Raw genomic sequence first — 20230 nt, forward strand, 5'->3', positions numbered from 1 at the left:
CAAGCTCTAAGAGCATTTACTATAAGAGTGTGTTATTTTACAAAGCCTAAGTGTTAAAAGTTAGAGTGTGTTCTACAATTTCGGTATAAATTGTAAGAGTGTTATCAAGCAGGAAATAAGTCTCGATCGGATTGTATTTGTATTCCTTAGTGAATATCCTTCTCGCGGTTTCGAGAGGAAGGGGTGACGTAGGAGTTTTATCTCCGAACATCCATAAAATATGTTGTGTTATTTACTTTCTGCCGGCTTCATTATATAACCGACTGACTTAACCATACCGCTCCAAACCGACTTTATACTAACCATACCGAATATCCAGATTACCAAAACCGACCCACCATTTCCAAATCTCCATCATTCGAAACCAACCGTGCCTATCATACAAGCGTGCCGCTTCAATCTGAAAGCAAACCTCTTCCGCGCTTGAACCTAGTTCAAGGGTTTGTGACAGGTTGTGTAGTATTGAAACCCCGGTGTTAATCTCTAACCGGATTAACTACCACCCTACGAGTGAGAACCGCTAACCGGTCCAACCCCCGGTCCACCAGCGGCGATCTAGATCCTAACAGATAGCGTTCTAAAGAATACTCGAATGAAGGAGGCCATGTGATAATGAAGGAGAATATTGACATGTTTCTTTAACCGAGAGACTACATCTATTATCAAGGAAAAAATATTTTCTCTTAAACTTATCGAGAATAAAAATATATTCGTGAATAATCTCTTAAGCAAAAAAGATAAATTTTGGAGGGAATCTTTGACTTCCAAAACTCCTTCCAAGGACAGTGCTCATCAACTCTCGTAGGGATAGAGCATTATAAATATAACTCGACTGAAATTTAGGAGATTCTTTCAAAGCAAAATTGTCCTTTCACTATGTAGAGATTGTCCAACCAATAATGAGTGAAATAAGTATCGGATGAACTGGTGAACTTGTATGCCCCTTTTTGTTAAAACTTCATAGGGATCATGAAAAATAATAGAAAGGGTGCTGCTAAGATACCACGGGTCAGTCCAAGAGAGAATCTTTTTATCGTTTCCGACAGAGTAGTGAAGGATGAAATGGAGGGATCTCCACAGTTTTGCGATGTGACCCCAAATACTATCCCAACAGTTAACTCTATTGGCTAAAGAGATCCATTCGAAGCCTCTAATATCATATATTTGGATTAAATTATTTTAGACCGTAAACTATTATCATTGTTATGGTATTTTCTTCCAATGTAGTGAATGGTTAAAGAATATAAGGTTTTTATTCTAAGTCTGCCCTCATGCTTATCCAACTTAATATTATTCTAGTTAACTAATTGAGAGACGCGTGAAGAACTATAATTATTTCAAAAATATTACTCATAATTGTCTCCATTCTTTTGTCTCGGCCACCGAAATGGGGAGAATAAACATCATATAGGTTGGGATAAATGAAAGAGTACTCTTGATAGCCTTCCGCCTTTTGATAGGAGATTACCCTTCCAATGGGTTAATGTTTATTCCATTTTCTCAATAATAGGGTTCCAACTATCAATACTTTAGTCTTTGCGCAAAAAAAAAAAGGCAGGGTTATTAGATGACAGGGATCCGATTTTGAAGCCCAACGTATCTGTCAACTGTCAACATCAACTGTCAACAGTCGAGTGTTAGGAATGTTGTCTTCAAAGAACATTTCAAATTTGTCTTTTTCGATACCAAGTCCCAAGCAAGTGTCAAAAAGAATGAGAATCCTTCCAAGGTAAATAAGATAATCATCGAACAAAAAAAGATGAGTGGTATTGCAAGGCCTCCTTGTAGTCCAAGCATGGGCTAAGCTGTATGATATTAGGAAAATACAGAAGTAAAAAAAAATTAATAAGGGTAACAATAAAACTGTCTAAATATATATATTTTTTTTTGTAATAATTATATTATTATATTTTTTAATTAACTTAAAAAAATAAATTATACAATATTTCTATTTATTTAAAGTACCCCAAACTTTGTAACAAGGTTTAACAGATAGTTAACCAATTAATCTAAATTATTATTTAGATATATATTCAAATATTTTTAAAATAATTAAAAAAATAAAATTTGAATAGTATAATCTATAATCTCATTTTATCTCATTTCATATGCAAGAAGAAGAATATTTGATCAAGCTCTTAATTATCCATTGGCAAGATTAATTGACTTTATATTTTCTGAAGTAGTTGTAGTTGACCTGGAATAAGATAATTAATATTAAATTATATTCCAAATCATACAACTTAGCTTCTAAAAGAAATAAAAATTGAGTAGCCCAAACCCCAATCTTTCCTAGTTGTTCTCTTTCTAAAACTCTCCAATTGCCATGGACAAGGACAAGATCCCTTTAGATTTGGGATTGATCTTGTTCCTAGGGATAATCTCTGCCTCCCTCTGTATTGCCTGTGAGGTCAACAAGACTAAGGTGGATCATTCAGAATCTTCTTAATTTTGTTTTCTCCCCTTCCCTTCTGGGTATGAATTATTATTATTATGTGATTCTTAAAACATAATAATCCTCTTTCTGGGTTTTTTCATGATGGATGAATAATTCATGTAGAGAAATGATCTCAAATTGGATAACAACCTCTGTTATTTGTCGGGCAGTTCTGCCGCCGGACTGGGAATTTCTGCTCTGACCTTTTTGGCCGCAGCTCACTTCTTTGGGAACATCATTGTTTGCCGGAATTTCTTTCGCCGGAGAAAAAGAACCGACGAGGATGAGCTGATCAGTTCAGTTCCTGCCATCATCTTCATGTTTCTTTCATGGTAATAAGCTACCATATTTGCTTATTTTTATATCACCATCAAGAAAGAAATGAAATGAAAGTTTGAATCTGAAACATGCATCTTTAAATGAGGTCTTTCTAATATCTAATTGATTATTTACAAAAACAATTAAATACACATCATTTAATGTTACATTGAAAAGGGGGTAGACTTCCAGAGAAGAAGAACCTTAACAGCTGGAAACAGGTCAATTTTCATAAATATAATCCAGCATGCAATAAACAATAATAATAATACTTTGTAAGTATGCAGGGTCAGTTTTGGGATTGCATTGGTGTTAATAAGTTCAGCCACAAGCATGAACAAAGTGCAGCCCTACGGTCAAGGATGGCTAGACGGTGAATGCTACCTGGTCAAGGACGGTGTCTTTGTTGGCTCGGCCATCCTAGTCCTGTTAGCCGTTGGCTCAACAATTCTATCAGCTGTTGTAGCTCTAAACATCAAGACATGCCAAATTGTACCCAAATGCACATCTTGGACCAATCTAAAGAGGACTACTACTGTCAACATAGAGATTACAAACAAAAGTAGTTTCTTCATGAAGAAACAAAGTATACCCACCATAGAGAACTAAAAAACAAAACACTGTAAACCATTCTTTTATACTTGAGAAATAAGGAGAATCAGGAAACATTAATAAAGAAAGAGCCTTCTACTTTCTCTCATATTTCAAACTTCAAATATACAGAGGGTGCTTATTTATTCCTGTAACACATTTCTTCAAAATCACTATTTAGTCCATAAAAAAAGGAATGCTCCTAAAAAAACATCTCACTCAAGTAGTAACAGTCTTGAACTAAAATGTTCACAAAAAAGAAATGCATATAAAGCCTAATGCTTTACCAACATAAATTAAATGTCACTAATCTGAGAAATTGACAAGAGAAACTAATGAAAATAGTTTAGTAATAAACCTCCTGCTTAATAATATAGTATTCATGAGGATAAGAGAACATGTAATCATTGACCAGAAAGAAAATAATAAACCTGCATTAGATTTTATAAAACCAGGGAATACATGCCCACATTATTCTTCATGCAACATAACTCAAAGCTTATATGGATAATACTCTTCACCGCCTCCTCTTCCATCATGGTTATAATCCCTTCCCCAATTGTGAGGGCTTCTGTAAGTCTCATCATGAGCATCGTAGCCAGCATAATGTCTCTGGTTGAAGTTGCTAAAAGTCTGCAAAGTAAGATGAAGTATTGACATAACATTAAAATATCCAGTGAAAATAATAAAATAATAAAACAGACCTCGTTATCCATCTTCATTCGATTAGAAAACCTAGGTGGTCCGTTCCTTGGTCCACGCATGTGCGTATTACCAGACAGTGTGTTGAAACACTCATGCTTATTATAAGAGGCCTTTGACAATGTGTCAAAGAACTCTTCCTTGTTGTAAGCAGGCTGTTCACAGGACAAATTAATTAATTTGACCATAATTATGCATATAATCAATGGAAGAACAGAAAAATAAACTTCATTACACCTACTTTGCTATCAATTTTCAGTAGTTCTGATCCATACAATCCTTCATTACCCAAGTTTTGAGGAGAGGAAACACTTAGAGTTTTTTCCCTTTGTCTAGTGCTTCCAAGGTAACCCCATATCTCTTCCTTTTTAAACTTCTCATTCATTGCTTCAAAATCAAATTCTTCAGTGAAAAACGACTGCAAAAACACATAAATTGGTTTCAGAGTAAACCATAAATGAACATAAAAAACAAGGAAGCAACTGAGTGTCCAGAAACGTAATGATTTTTTAATTGATAAATAATATAGTTATCAACACAAAAAGAAATATGGGAAAGATTAAGTCTCACTATAGGAAAAAAAAAAAAAAAAAAGCACATTAATCTAGGAAAGGGAGAGAAAGAACACAACAATCCTGGAAAAGGAAGAGCGGCCAAATGAATTTTAGTGAGTTCCTCTTTAATGATGCGATGTCATGCATTAAAAAAGAGTGGTTTCAATTTTAAGGGTTGATTTTACAAAAATGGTTCAAGAGCTCAATTCAATATTTTTTATAAAAAAATCCATCCTCCCACATTCCACCAGGAAAAATAAATGCAAGTTAGGCAAATAAATAGAATATTTTAAGAAATGTCCCATTCAGTAAGATCACCTTTAAATAACTGGCATAACTTGTGGATTGAAAAAAGATGGTATATTTATATAACTCTTTTAAATATTGTATATATTCCTTTAATTTACAGTTATATTAATATTCAAAAAGAAACTTGACATTTAGAGAAAGGGAATGGATTAACCAACCTGTTTTCCAGGGAGATTTGATGGCAAGAATGCCACTGGAACTTCTGGTGCAGTTATTGAAGATGAAGCACTAATAGAATCCATATTTTTCTGATCAACATAGATATTGTCCAAAGTTGACAGCACAGGAGGCCTAAGATGACCCAACTGATCTGTTGTTAAAAAATTCGGTCCTTCCTCAGACAATTGACCTGTTGTGAAGTCTGGAATAGGTGGAAATGAACTATAGGCGTACCCTAAATCAGCTTCAGAAACAAGTGGACATCCAATGCCTTGATTGAATGTAGAAAAAGAAGGCATGTCCACTGTATTACCAGTTAGTGGAGTGAGATGAGATGAAACAGATGTCTTTAAAGTGGATGGCATAGAGATATCAACCAGATTGTATTGCTCATTCGGATCGGGAGGAGGTTGCATATTAAACTGTACAGAATTAGCAGTAGGAAGGGAAGATGAACTGAATCCAATAGGATTTTGGAATAGACTCATTTCTTCATAAACCTGCACTGGATGAGGTGGAAGCTGATTCGTAGGCACTAATGGATTAGGTAGCTTCTGTATGTATGATTCACTAGTTGAGTTTCCATCAAATCCTTCGAAATAACGTTGTGGGGCAGCAGATGCAACATTTGCATTTGGACTTATTTGTAAAGAACTAACTTGACTAGAGTTAGTACCAGTTTGATGTGAAGCCAGTGTGACAGGATTGACCACCCTATTTTCTTGACTAAAATCTGGAGCTGTCATGGACCCACCACTACTAATGTAGGCCGATGATCTCAATGAACCTGCAGTCCCCCCCATGCTATGCGCTGACTGCAGATGAAACAAACAAGAACTGAGGCATGGATCTTTAGAATATTCTGAACTAGTATTATTCACATCAAGTGACTTCACCAAAAAACGAAAAAAAGCACCTGAATAACCACAGCAGGGTCGTCTATACTGGTATCCTCCTCAGGAGTAGGAAATGGCTTTACTTGCAAATCCTGAAATCCAATAGGATCCAAGAGTCCCAAACACCATAAGCATAAAATACTAATGCTCTTTTCATAGAGGTGAAATAAATAAGCTCATATACTTGAAAAGAAATAATAAACAGTTTTAGTTGCTGTATTAATCAAGGGTATTTCTCATGAACAGCGTAAGTACAGGGAAGACATGACATAAAAGGATGAGTTTCCAGGTATCTGATGGACTATGTAGAAGCTATCAAAACAGAAAAGATAACTGCATAAAAGAAACCATTGAGGTATACAGATAAGGTCTGAATATGGCCCCAGAAAAGATAACTGCATAAATGAAACCAATGAGGTATACAGATAAGGTCTGAATATGGCCCCCAAAAAAGCAGCCTACACCTTAGCTCAGAACTTCCCATCCTCAATAAAGAAGAAAAAGGCGTATACAATCAAAGGAATGTTACCAGGATAAAGTTATAAAAGGAACAAAAAATTCAGTTGTATAGGAGAACAAGTGTTGAAGTATGAATGACCTTGATGTCACATCCTCGAAATAGAATGTATTCGTAAACTTTATCACTAGGAGGTATTTGATGCCCATCTTTCTTTCTCCCCTCGGTTCCATAAGACCTCACTGTTGCAAAAGGCATAAGGAAAACTCATGTATATAAGGGTATAACCATTAAATACAATAAAATTCAATATGTACCAAAGATGAAGCCTACAAATGAAGATGAACAAGTAGATTGTGAAACACTAAATCAAAGCTTTATAAGTTTTTTTTTTGTTAATGACATCACCAAAGCCTTAGAAGTACGCCTATGAAAAAAGATCTGGATACAGAAGTATATAAATGTATAGAGTATATGTAAGTGCAGCCATTTCAGTTAGACATTGTTCTCTAGGAATAAACATCATTTTTATTGTTTCACTTGTATTGGCAGATGTTGGACTAGGTCTTTGTACATTGAAATTATATTTTTATAGCAAACTAAAGCATATCAACAAACACATTAAGGAGTAATGTGAGAGTAAAACATTATTACTCTGATATCCATGACTAATGAAACAACGTTAACTTTTGAAAAGTGAGTAATGAAACAATATTAATATGGACAATTAAAAAACTAATTGTTTAAGAGGAGTTGAACAAACAGTTTCCTGTTTTGCAATCAGGGTAAAGGGTTTAATTGTTTTGTTACAGTCAACGAGATTAGTCTTTCAATATAGTATATTATTCAATGTTGGGAAGAAAAGGAGTTTAAGCTTTATTGAACTAGAAAATAGAGAAAGGGATATTCCAAGTGTGAGAGGAACATGATTCTCACCAATTACAAAAGTTAGATTCAGTTGGGGTTTCTATTAAAGGCAGTCCATAAAGAGCCAATTACAAAAATTGTTGGAGTGGGTCAACAAAACAGGGAAGGAGACCAAAACGAAGTCAAAATTCAAAATTTACAATATTTTAGATAAAATCAAGTGGATCATGTTGCAGTGAATATTTCTTTTGGCTCCAACTTTTGTGGAAGAAGACCCAGATGTGAAGAATTTGTTGGGTTGTGCTTTTAAATGATCACAACATCCATCCTTGAAGGATATCTACCAGATATCAAAGTACTTTCCCATTGTTGTTTGTATTGCAAGAAAGTCGGTTTCATGACATGTCAATTTGTGATTACTTATTACTAAAAACTTAGAATTAAAATAATAATAATCTCCAGTATATATTTCTTCTTCTTCTTCTTGTAATATCCCCATGTGCACAAAGTGTAAAAACTGTTTCCTTTCTTGTATTAGGTCAAACTATAAGAAGTATCAAAGAGTCTACTCGCACCATACATATGCATAATTCATGCAAAAGAGCCACCATTAGCAAGAGATGGAGAGTCTTCCTTACTGAAACACTTACACCGGGACTTTCACAAAGACAAAAAAAAAGCCAGATGCTAGGATTGTGTAAAAGAAAGTTCAATAAATACGAAATCCCCCATGGAGTCTACTTTACAACTGAAAATAAAATACTTAAACTACAGATAGATATCCCCGTACATGAATAATGAAATTTGATCACAATACATCTAGATAGTATATATATATATAATCAACTGGGCAAAGGGAAAGGATAAAAAACAAACCCTTATTCAAGCCAATGGTCGAGTCTTGTGGATTGAGATAATAAAGTACTCCCTCATACCGCATCTCGCATTTTGACGTCAAACTGATATAGCTACCAATGTACGAATCACTCGGGGGAGAAGAAGGCTTCGAATATGATGATTCGTCCGCCATTTTCACATCACAGTTCGCCAGAGAAAGAGAGGGAAATCTATGCACCTTTTCTCTCTATTTAGTCTTGTTATTATATATATATATATATGCACGCAACAAATTCTCAAACTTGTCTAACATTCAAATTAATCTCTAAACCTATGTAGTATATATAAAACTGGCCTTCAATTTTATTATATCCAAATAATACTTTGAACTTTAACATTGTTTTTAAAAAATCAATTAATTATTATTAATTCATATAAAGAGTTAAAAAAAAAATAGTCAACCAAATTAAAACAATTAAAAATCTAAATATTAAATAATATAACAAATTTTCAATAACTAAATTTTAAGGAAGAATATCAAACAATGATTTTTTTAGGTTAAAAAATTTATAATAATAATCAAACGAGGTTAAAAAAAATATTTACAAAGTAGTCAAAATTATCCTTGACCAAGGGTGGGTAAATAATGTCAAAAAATATTCAATAAATGATAATTAACCATCCATAAGGAAGTAGTAAGAAAAATTGAAAAGTTCATAAAGAATAAAACAAAAATAATAATATATATATATATATATAGTCTAATGACTCCTTAAATTGTTACAAAAACAATTGAAACAAAAACTAACAATATTATTCAAATTAACAAAATTCAAAATAAAAAATTAAATCAATTAAACAAGATGTCTAAAAAAAAATACAATACTAACAAGAATATAAAAAAAGGGATAGAATAAAAAAAAATTCAACTTCTCTCTTGTAAATATTTTTTTTAAGAGAGAAAAAACATTTTATTCAAATATAAATATTATTAATATTTTTAAAATTATTATTTTTCATTACAACTTATTATTGAAAGTTTGAATTATTTATTTGAATAAAAATAATTTAAAATATATTAATAAAAAAAATATAACATTATAAAAATAAAAATATAGAATATTTAAGGAAGAATTTAGAAAAAAATGATGGGTTTACCTGAGATTATTGAAACAAATCCTACTGAATAAGGTAAACCCTAAAATAAAGTTCAATAGTCAAAAACAGCCACTTTCACACAAATTTCTACAAAATGTAGAATGATTGGACATGAAGTCCAAAAAATTATCATCCATTATTTACTATTACATTCAATAATGACAATAAAACCAAGAAGAGTGAAAAGGTCCAAAAAGCAACCACCAAATAAATTTCATAATAACAAGTTAGAATATCTCGTTGACAAAACCAATGATCAACAATCATCCTTCCATCATTTGATGAACTGAAATCTCTTCCAATGTTCAGCTACAGCCTTCCTTTCTGGGAATAAATCTAGCCATAAAAGGAGGTCCTGAAGTCTAAAAATGAACACAAGCATTCTTATAAGGATACAAGTTCAAACAACTCATCAAACGTGATAAGAAGGTTAAATAGACAAGTGTACCTTTCAAATGACTTAAATCGTCATTCGAATTGATGAATTAAATCGTCATTCGAATTGATGAATTAAATCGTCATTCGAATTGATGAAATGAACATTCTCCTTCCTTTGAGTTATTTGATAGTATAGTGGGAGATTTGAACTGCACTGCCAAGTTTGAAGAGTGGTTTGAGCATGTGGAAACAATGGTCTTGACGCCAAAGAAAAACAAGTGAATCTAAAAGTATACCTTAAAATTTTGATCAAGGCAAAGGACAAGCTGATGTGCCTCAAAATCTGCAATCCTTTCATCACAGTTCACATATGCAATGACTGTTATTAAGAAAAAGAGATATCAAATCAATAGAATATATCTAACAAATTAGAAATATAACAAAAACAAGAAAACAAGGTAATTAATTACCTGACTGATAGAAACTTTTCTTCCCCAAGCATAAAAATCGATGTGATTCAACGACAAAGGGCTAGCACAACCCTCAAGAATCTGCGGTGGTCATGTTGCAAATGTACAATGAAATCTCAGATACAGAATGGATATCTGCTTCTGTTTCCCGCAGTTCTATATATGCTCCAGACTAAGTGTTCTAAAGTTCCAGGCTCCGTTTCAGAACCTATATGATTTTAAGCATTTTTTAAAAACCATTTTCACTGTCTTAGAACTAGCACTTTAAACAAAACTATTTTTATAAAAAAAAAAACAGGGAATAAGGAAGCTAACAGACCCCTCACAGCCATGATGTTTCCCTTCTATTGAGGACGTTCTTAGTGAGAAAGTCTGCTGATAGAAATCAAGTAATAGCAAGATAAATTCACAAAAAGTTATCTAAAAACTTTGGATCTGAATAAACTGAATTGAATAGGTGATGTACTCATATAGGCAGCAAAGGAATTTCATATTAGGAGATAAATCTCTACTCTTCTTTTCTTTCCCACGGAAAATTGAGACCTCATTTTTTCGTGGATTAATGAAAAGGATTCACACTTTTTCAAAATAGTTTCTACTCTTTCTCATTTGTTTCATCAGCTGAACCAATACAGTGTTGCAACTTATAAAGCATAGGAAAGAAATTCCACATTCTCTAGTTCCATGTTTATTCTTTGAAAAGAAGTTGTCCCTCCTCGAATGTCTGGAAAATGTGTGTTCAATAATTTTTTAGACTTTTCATTTTCAGAGACTAGGTTTTCTTTTGCTAGAGGAAACTAGCACAACATTCAACCAGCATGACACCCGTTCAAGCTCTTAGTTCAATACTCTTACCACTTGAACTACCCTAATGATAAAAATCATTAAATTTTGTGATGGGAAAAAAATTAATGTTTGTGTACCAACTAATAATATACAAAATAGAAATTAAAGCAACAATGAAGGGGATGAGATATAAGAGAAAGGGAGGTGATTACTTAGAAGAGGGTTTACAGACTCATTCATACCCTAAAAGGCTAAACCCTACTCTTACCCTTTCTATATCCTCTCAATATCTAAGTGTGCTTATCAAATGGCCCATTGGCTTAGGAAATATAAATAACACATGACAGTTGATACATGAAAATAAGAGGGAATAATACCTGAAGAAGTAATGCTGAAGAAAAGTCATTTACTTCATACATGAAAATATGAGGGAACAAATTTGCAGTTTGTTTGGCAGGCCAGTAACCAGAGTTCTTATGGTCAAAACTGCAATTTTTTTGCCTTCAGTACACCATAAATCATCGACATCGCATTAACATCCAGAATGCTGCCATCTATCATCTTATCAACAAGGGTTTCAGCTTTCTTGACATCTCCCGCCCTACAATATCCACACAAAAGTGCTGTATATGTAACAGTATCTGGTTCCAGACCTCTCTCAATCATATCATCAAATAAGGAAATAGCATCCCGAAGATTGTCCATTTTACACTTATTGTTAATCAATACAGTATAACAAACAACATCTAGTTTCATTTTCTCCTTCTCTATTTCCTTTAGAATACCTAAACTACATATTCCTGCATCTGGAGGGGTAGTTAACATTTTCTTAGTAGTCTTAGTCTTGCCGATTCCATCAAGCAATACTGTATAAGATATAATATCAGGTTTAATACCATTTTTCTCCATATCATTGAAGAGATCAAACGCTTCCTTCAAACAATACACCTTACAGTATCCATGAATCATAATTGTGTAGGTAATGATGTCAGGAGCTAACCCATTACTAAGCATGGCATCAAAAACCCTTTGGGCATTTTTCATTTGACCAGACCTAGAGAAAGTAGCTATCAGTTTGTGATACATTATCTCACAAGGACCATCATCTAAAGACAACAATTTCTCAAACATCTCCAGTGCTTTATCAGTTTCACCTTCCATACAAAGATCACTGAGAAGTCTAACGCGACTCCTCTTCTTAACAAGTATTCCTCGTTTGAACAACCTTATAAAAAGATCATACGCCTTTCTCATTTCATTTGCCTCACAGTATCCATTGACCAAGGCAGAGTAGTTATTAACAGGGTTGTCATCCAAACCAATTACAAACTTTTCAGCTTCTTTCACCTTTCCTCCTTTGCACAGCCCTTCAATAATCATATTGTAGGTAACAGTGTTGGGTTTCACTCCTTGGTCTTCCATATAGTATAAGAGGTTTCTTGTTTTCTCCACTAGACCACATCTAGAGAAACCGCCTGCTAATATGTTATATGTAACTATATCAGGTTCAAATCCTTTATCCTTCATTTCCTCAAATACATTCAGTGCAGCATCAAGTTTCCCATGCAAACAATATCCATTAATCAGTGTTGTATAGTGTTTACTGTCCAAAACCATTTTCTTGTTTTTCATATCATCTAGCTCCATTAGCGCATCTTCAAACTTTCCCAATTTACAGTAAGAATCGACTATGATATTACGTGATTTTGCATCAAGGTATATCCCTAATTCGTTAAATTTCTTGAATTGCTCCACTGATTTAGAAGCTAGGCCCATCTGGCATAAGCACTGGAGTATAAAGCTTATGACCACGTGATTTGTTTGAATACCATTGGAAGCCATTTCATCATGAAGGGACAAAGCTTTGTCTATATTACCAGTCTTGCAGTGTCCTTGAATTAAGGCTCCATAACAATAAGCATCAGGGACCATTCCATGTTCCACCATTTCAAGAAGGACACTTTCTGCTTCATAAAGCTTCATCTCATTAACGAAGCCGCGGATTATGGTGGCATAAGAAAATTCATTGATTATAACATTGTTTCCTCTCCATTTTCTAAGCAACTCGTAGCCAAAATCTGATTTCCCATGTAGCGAAAGGCCCTCGATATATGTGGAATAAGTATACATGTTTGGAGCTACTCTGGCTTCTTCCATCTCTTGGAAAATGTCAAGAGCCTCAACAAGGCTGCCTTTTCTACAAAGGGCCTTGATCATAATATTGAAAGTGTACACATTGGCAATTAGTCCCAATCTCTTAAGCTGACAGTAAATTGCCACCGCAGATTCACATTTTCCACATTCAACCAAACGATTCATAAGGAAGTTGCATGAGAAAACGTGTGGCATGAAACCACGTCTTTTGGTTTTGAATAAAGTATCGATAGCTTCATCAAACATGCCGATACCAACATAAGACTTAATAACCACATCAAAGGCACGGACCAAAGAACTTTCACCTTTTGTCTCAATCTCCACCATAATAGCATCGAGCAAATCGGAAACTGTAAAACCCAGATGCTCCTCCCCTTGATTCTTAATAACCTCAACTAGTATAGAATCTAATCTCCTTTCCATATCCCATTTACAAAAAATCTTTATAATTTCCATGTAAGTGCTGACATTCTGCCTAAAACCTTGTTCCTTTAGCTGGGAAAATAATGAAATTGCAAGCCTCGGCTCATTATTCAAGCTTTTTAATATCTCAACAACGCTTTTTGAATCTAATTCTGAAATCTTGTTTTCTAATTGAACAACATTGTAGGGTGGGTTTATTGTGTGCTCTTCATCGGTACCTGAGTCTGAAGGCCAGGGGTTTAGCTGGGCAATGCCAGAAACTGACTTCAATGCAAGGAAACGACTTTGTTTGAACAATTTTCCACTACAAGAAGCTAGCCTTGTAGCAGTAGATAGAGTCACAGCCATCTACATACAATAAGATTATAAATGTTAAAACAGCGACAAGAAGAAAGTACAAACAGAGATATCACGATGGGGCGACAGAATATCCAGGGTATAAGCGATGTACCTGAGAGAAAAGCCTTCCAGAGGATTGGGTTGCCCTAGCCCTATCCCAATATAACACATAAGAAAAAACTATTACAAGACTGAAGAAGAAGAAGAAGAAAGAAGATTCAACAGCAAGAACCAAACAATGGGTCTTCTTGTTTCATGGTGAAAAGAGGTAATTTGTAAGAGGGCTTATGATTCATTCTTAAACCATTTGAATGTCTGCACTTTGTCGTGAAGACTCCACCTTTAAGTCGGCTGCAGAATGATGTAGTAATGCAACCCAACCCGGGTGGGTGTACTGAGGATTCAATTTGGCCAAACATCCAACTTGGCTCTTCAACTTCTGTATTATATTCAAATTCACTCTTCATGAAAATATAGTATCATCATATATCATTATTTTATATATATCATTATATCCCATCAAAAGTCCTGAAATTAGGCTTTAACTTAAACTATATTTTGAAATAAGGGGCACAAACTAAAGTTTTGAAATATAATAGATCCAACTTATGTTTGTGTGCATTTTTATAAACTACATTTATTTTAGGTTAAAGGGTTTTGGGTGGAATGTTATTTCATTACTATAATAAAATTAAAAAATACAACTTTTTGTAAATTTATTAAATTAATATTACTATTTATAAAAAAAATTAAAAAAGATTAATTAATCATCATATATATACTAAACTATGTTTTCAATATTTTATTATTTGCAACGTTGGATGCTTTGTTGTATTTCTCATATCATCTGAATATTTGTAACTTTATTCATTTGGACAGAAATTTTCAAATACAAAAAACTCCATCTAACTAAGAGTATCTCAAGCCACAAAAATCCTATGTGTTCAATTCTGAAACAAAACTAAATGATATATAAACAGTTTTGACAATTGTTGAGAGTGAATATGATATCATATTTTATGATATTAGATTCCTGATTAAATAAATTATTTTAAAAGGTAAATCATATAAATTATATTAAAATATATCATAAAATATCAAATTAAAGCTAGTTTTTTAATGATATATATTATATAAAAAAATTATAAAACTAAAAGATAAATTGTAAATTTTTTAAAATTTAATTTAATTTATTGAACACATATTTTCCAGACTTTTTCAAAGAATAAGCAAGGACCTAGAGAATGTGGAATTTCTTTCCTATGCTTTATAAGTTGCAACATTGTATTGGTTCAGCTGATGAAACAAATTAAAAAAAGAATAGAAACTATTTTGAAAAAGTGTGAATCTTTTTCATTAAAAAAAAATGAGAAGGTTTATTTTCTGTGGAAAAGGGGCATGGATGTCCTTATTTGGACATCTTTTTGGGCTACTGAAATTTTGTTCTTAATTTTTTTTTTTTTTTTTTTTTGATATTGGCAGGAATTGATTGAAACTTTAGTATGGGCGCACGAAACGTCCACCCTTGGCCAATTTGATTCGATGGAGAGATAAATCGATGACACTCTCCATTGTGCAAGCAAGATTGGTTGGATTAGCTCACTTTTCTGTAGGTTATATATTCACTTATGCAGTCTTCTTGATTGTCTCTACATCAGGAAAATTTGATTAATTTTTTAATATATTCGTGAGAATCTCATTTTTTTTCATGAGAAGAAGGTTAACCTTCTTATATTTCTACATGGAAAATTTCACTTAATGACCATAAAGATTGCCTTATTTGCATCTGTGGTCAACGCATTAAAATTAATGCACCGGTGACACCTTTTATTTTTTTGGACGAATATGCCCCCGTTGCAAGACGCAACCGGATGCCATGTGAAAAGTCCACAAATACCCTGTAAAAAATCCACAATCGCAAGACGCAACCGGATGCCATGTGAAAAGTCCACAAATACCCTGTGAAAATTTTATTTTTTTATTTATTTTTTTGAAAAAAAATAATATATATGTTTTTCGTCTCGCAAATGCCGGTTATGTCTCGCGATTGTGGACTTTTCACAATGCACCCAGTTACGTCTCACAGGGGCATTTTCGTCCAAAAAAAAGTGTTACCAGAAAAGAAAAAAAAAAAAAAAAAATATTCAAGTAAGTCCATCCATTCTATCAAATTTCCCAAGAAAAGAGTAGTAGAGATTTATCTCCTAATATGCCGATATTTAATTCAGTTTATTCAGATCCAAAGTTTTTTAGAATATTTTTTTCATTTTATATTAAAAAGTAATTTGAATATAGTAGTGAGTTGTTAAGACTTCAACAAGTCCTAGTTTGATATAGGGTTATTTGAATCCAGTTATTATTTAATAACCTTGCTTAGGCCATCTCCAATTATATTGGGTTTTTCGTGCTTTTTTCCTACAACTTTTTATAAATTGGTTGGTTCTTAAAATTATTTATTTTTAACTTTTAATATTTATATATTGATCTTTCAACTTATCTCTTTTACTTCTAAAATAAAAAGTTATAATATTTTTTACATATATAATTATTATATTTGAAATTTTATCTAATTTATTTTATATTTTTATAACTTAAATTTTATAAATTATAAATTTATAATTTTAAGATGTATTATTTTGTTGTGTATGAATTATTAGTCTATAATTGATTTCATCTTAATTTTATTAAATGAAAGATTAAGATTAAATATGTCAAATTAATAAATATAGATAATATTAATAAGGTTAAAAAAATAATATAAGAAAAAAATATTTTAAAAATATTATTTTGAAGAAAACATAAAAAAATAATTAAAAAAACATAAAAAAAAAACAAATATATATATATATATATCAGATTGGTTAGAGTAAAACATACATATAAAATAAATAAATTGGTTACTTAATATTTTATTTTTTAAATAAAAATATCAACCATAAATAATATTAAATTAAAATAAAATTTTATATAATTTAATTGTTAATTTAAAATTTAATGTTTGTTTTAAAGAATTTTTTTTGAAATTATTTTTTTATCATTAATTTGATTTGATGATTATGTTAATAGATTTCTTCTATTCATATATATGCTACTAGATGTTAGCTTGTCATCCTTACATATTTTTTCTGTCATTAATTTGCAATAATATTACTTTTCTTTTATTTTCTTTTTTAATTCAAAAACATATATATTCCTAATATAAGGGAGGATACAAATAAGAAACGGGAAGAATGTCAATTTTACACACCAAATTGTAGGAAAATGTCAAATTTATTTATTAAGTATCAAAATTCTATTTATATGTATGAACTTGTCAAAAAAAGTCAAATATGTTTACAATAACAGAAATATTAAATGGCGTCAAAAATTTGGCCACATTTAATATCCACCTATTTTATTTTTTAAATTAACATTACTTTTAATTATTTTTCCATTCAAACAAATCTTATTTTTACTTTCTCTCTCATTCCTCCACAACTCTCCATTTTTTTTCTAACTTTTCTCTCTTTGATTAATCCAAGTTTTTTCGGATTTTTACATTCTTCTAACCTCCAAGTGCTCCCTAACTGAACTTTAAATAGTCATCGTCGTTGGTGAAAGTTTTTGTTGGCCGATTCCTAAATCATAGACGTTGTGGCCAAAATCTTCATTAGTCGAACCCTAAATCATTGTCGCCATTATCGGACAATTCCGAATCAAGGTAAAATCTCCCTTAACCGACTTGTTTTAATTTTAGTTTTCATAATACTCACATTGTTAAACTTTATCAGCTCTCAGACGTAACCCCCAAATCCAAGTCTTTCTCAGTTAAACCTTACACTATCATCGTCATTGGTTGAAACATTCATTGATCGAATCCTAAATTGTCAATATTGTGGTGAAGTCTTTGTTGGCCGAATCCTAAATTGCCAATGCTGTGGCGAAATCTTAATAACTCGTTACTTTTTAGAACAATTTTTATAATTAATCAATTAAATATTATTATTAATAATAAAATTCCTCATAGATGGAGAAATGAAGAGTGAAATATTTAAAGAAAATGGTAAGTTGTGAGGGTAAAGAGAGAGAAAATAAATAAGAAAAGATTTTAATGTTTTGTTTGAATAAAAAATAATTAAAGTAATGTCAATTTAAAAAAAAATAAAATATATGTGGATATTACATGTGACAAAAATTTTAATGGCGTTTAACATTTCTGTTATTTTAAATATATTTGACATTTTTTGACAAGTTCATACATATAAATGAAATTTTGATTCTTAATAAATAAATTTGACACTTTCTTACAACTTGGTGTGTAAAATTGGTATTCTTCCCAATAAAAACATACAAGGATGTTTGCCAAAAGACCATAACAATCATATTGTTACGACAACAATAATCACGCGTATATAGTTGATAGAAAATATTCTATTGAAAAGAAAAAAAATATATCAAGTTGTACCTTTATAGTGTCATTTATAGAGTATGCATCAACAACTTTTCCGCTGATATATGTAAGAATTCAAAATCTCTTTAGTTTTCTAATTGAATATATAAGAAAAATGAGATGGTCACAACTTTGTAGTATGAATTATCATATTAAAAAAAAGAAAATAAATTAATATATTACATTTTATTTTTTATATATAGATTTGTCGTATTAAAATTAATTAAATGTCTAATAATAATAGAGAAATTGTATTGAAATATTATATTTAAAGTTTCATAAGTTATATATAATATATATTAAACGAGGAGGTAATAGTTTCTCTAGGAGGGCTAAGGAGAATTCGAGTTCAATTCAAGTCTTTATGGCAATGCTCAAGTGAAGGCTTTGGGCAACGATCGTTGTATCGGTGTAGTCTCACCTCTCGCTAATAATGAAGGTAGTAGAGTCCAACTCTTAGTTGTCATTCCATTTTTTACGAGCCCCCAAAGGATGAACGCGACGGCACCTGGAACCACATTGTCACATTGATGTTGTTTCCCTTTGGGAAATACGACTTTCGTAATACGCGAAACAACTGAGACAGGTTGACTAGAGGAATGCCAGGTGATCCAAGTGTCGACTTTCAAAGAAACGGTTGCATCTTTGGAAGGCCAATAAGACGAATTAGAGTATCCAATCGTCATGATTGCCTTGTTGAAAACTAATATAATATAATAATGATATTATCATAGTTTATAATATTGTTATATTACCTTATATTCTAACATCTCTACTCAAACAGTTATTACAAGAGAGGGCAAACTCGAATAAGAAAGTTGGAGACGAAGAGACGTAAGAGCATGTCCATGCGCACACTCGCGAACAGTCTGAGGGAACCACCCTAAAAGAAGATGCAGATCTTCTACTCCGTCATCACATTATATGATATAGGTAATTAATTATTTTTTTTAATTAGCATCGATCTCACCTCACCACCATTACCCGATAACTAACGAGGATAGGATGTTGCAGGTATTGGAATTTGGAATCATAGCACATTCGGTAGTGATTGGTATTTCTTTGGGTACATCCCAAAGTCCAAAAACAATCAAGCCGCTTATTGTTGCTTTGAGTTTCCATCAGCTATTCGAAGGATTGGGTCTTGGAGGATGCATTTATCAGGTACAATTTTACAATTTTCAATGATATAAATTGATAATAATAAGAAGAATGAATATATAAATGGTGTTGTTGCATGCAGGCGAAATTTAATAAGATAACAGCATGGGTAATGGCTATATTCTCTTTCTTAACAACTCCAATTGGGATAGTGGTGGGATTGATGTTAGGAAGCACATACAAAGAGAATAGCCCAACCGCTCTTATTACCCAAGAAATGTTGAATTCTGCATCCGCGGGAATCCTCATTTATATGGCATTAGTTGATCTCATTGCAGCCGATTTCATGACTCAGAAAATGAAGAATAATTTTAAGCTCCTATTTATTTCTAATGTTTCTCTTATTCTCGGGCTAAGCTGTATGTCTATCTTGGCTTTGTGGGCCTGAATGAATGAATGAATGAATTCATAATTATTAGTTAGGTATATATGGTTTATTAGTTCTTGCATATTGAATTTACAACTTTTTTTTTTGGATCATTCTGCTCAAATTTCAGTTTGATAATTTATTTATTTTTAAGGTAAAACAAATTTCATATCTTTGTGTAAAATAAACGATGGAAAATCTATAAAAAAAAAGAAATAAAAGAGTTTGTATATTAAACGGAAGAATATTCTCGAATACAAGCATAATCTCTTACAAATTACAATAATATATGAATAATTAAATTTAGAATGTATTTAATAAAATATTATAATTATAAAAAAATAAAATAAATAGAATACAGGGTTTTAATTTTTTTTTTTAAATAAATGAATAAAATATAGTATCATATATAATTATTATTATTTTTTTATATCCTAA

At 31.9% G+C, this 20230-nt stretch overlaps 4 protein-coding genes across 13 annotated transcripts; 2 read left to right on the forward strand and 2 right to left on the reverse strand.

Moving 5' to 3' along the window:
* Window positions 1–2280: 2280 nt before the first annotated feature.
* LOC124910426 (protein MODIFYING WALL LIGNIN-1-like) lies at window positions 2281–3487 on the forward strand. Its single transcript, XM_047451065.1, has 3 exons — window positions 2281–2425; window positions 2561–2769; window positions 3043–3487. Exons 1-3 carry the CDS (start codon window positions 2327–2329, stop codon window positions 3362–3364), a joined length of 630 nt encoding a protein of 209 aa, XP_047307021.1. The 5' UTR covers window positions 2281–2326; the 3' UTR covers window positions 3365–3487.
* Window positions 3488–3694: 207 nt separating this feature from the next.
* LOC124945347 (protein decapping 5-like) lies at window positions 3695–8360 on the reverse strand. The gene is made up of 7 exons (XM_047485765.1): window positions 8167–8360; window positions 6565–6665; window positions 5987–6058; window positions 5070–5885; window positions 4290–4466; window positions 4051–4203; window positions 3695–3979 (listed from the first exon to the last, which is right to left on the reverse strand). The coding sequence occupies exons 1-7, from the start codon at window positions 8318–8320 to the stop codon at window positions 3839–3841; spliced, it is 1614 nt and encodes a 537-aa protein (XP_047341721.1). The 5' UTR covers window positions 8321–8360; the 3' UTR covers window positions 3695–3838.
* A 981-nt stretch (window positions 8361–9341) lies between these two features.
* LOC124945331 (pentatricopeptide repeat-containing protein At2g26790, mitochondrial-like) lies at window positions 9342–14181 on the reverse strand. Of its 10 annotated transcripts, none has more exons than XM_047485746.1 (7): window positions 13948–14181; window positions 11297–13844; window positions 10460–10505; window positions 10134–10341; window positions 9960–10042; window positions 9734–9877; window positions 9342–9647 (listed from the first exon to the last, which is right to left on the reverse strand). In XM_047485746.1, the coding sequence occupies exon 2, from the start codon at window positions 13842–13844 to the stop codon at window positions 11400–11402; it is 2445 nt and encodes an 814-aa protein (XP_047341702.1). In that variant the 5' UTR covers window positions 13948–14181; the 3' UTR covers window positions 9342–9647; window positions 9734–9877; window positions 9960–10042; window positions 10134–10341; window positions 10460–10505; window positions 11297–11399. The 10 variants fall into 10 exon arrangements, with proteins under 10 accessions (XP_047341702.1, XP_047341699.1, XP_047341700.1 ...); XM_047485743.1 differs by having other exon boundaries at window positions 10453–10505; XM_047485744.1 differs by having other exon boundaries at window positions 10460–10508.
* A 5088-nt stretch (window positions 14182–19269) lies between these two features.
* On the forward strand, window positions 19270–19813 carry LOC124910094 (zinc transporter 5-like). Its single transcript, XM_047450716.1, has 2 exons — window positions 19270–19428; window positions 19508–19813. Exons 1-2 carry the CDS (start codon window positions 19270–19272, stop codon window positions 19811–19813), a joined length of 465 nt encoding a protein of 154 aa, XP_047306672.1.
* Window positions 19814–20230: the final 417 nt, after the last annotated feature.

Source organism: Impatiens glandulifera, chromosome 7, assembly GCF_907164915.1.
Source record: "Impatiens glandulifera chromosome 7, dImpGla2.1, whole genome shotgun sequence".
In the NCBI taxonomy this organism is placed as follows: Eukaryota; Viridiplantae; Streptophyta; class Magnoliopsida; order Ericales; family Balsaminaceae; genus Impatiens; species Impatiens glandulifera.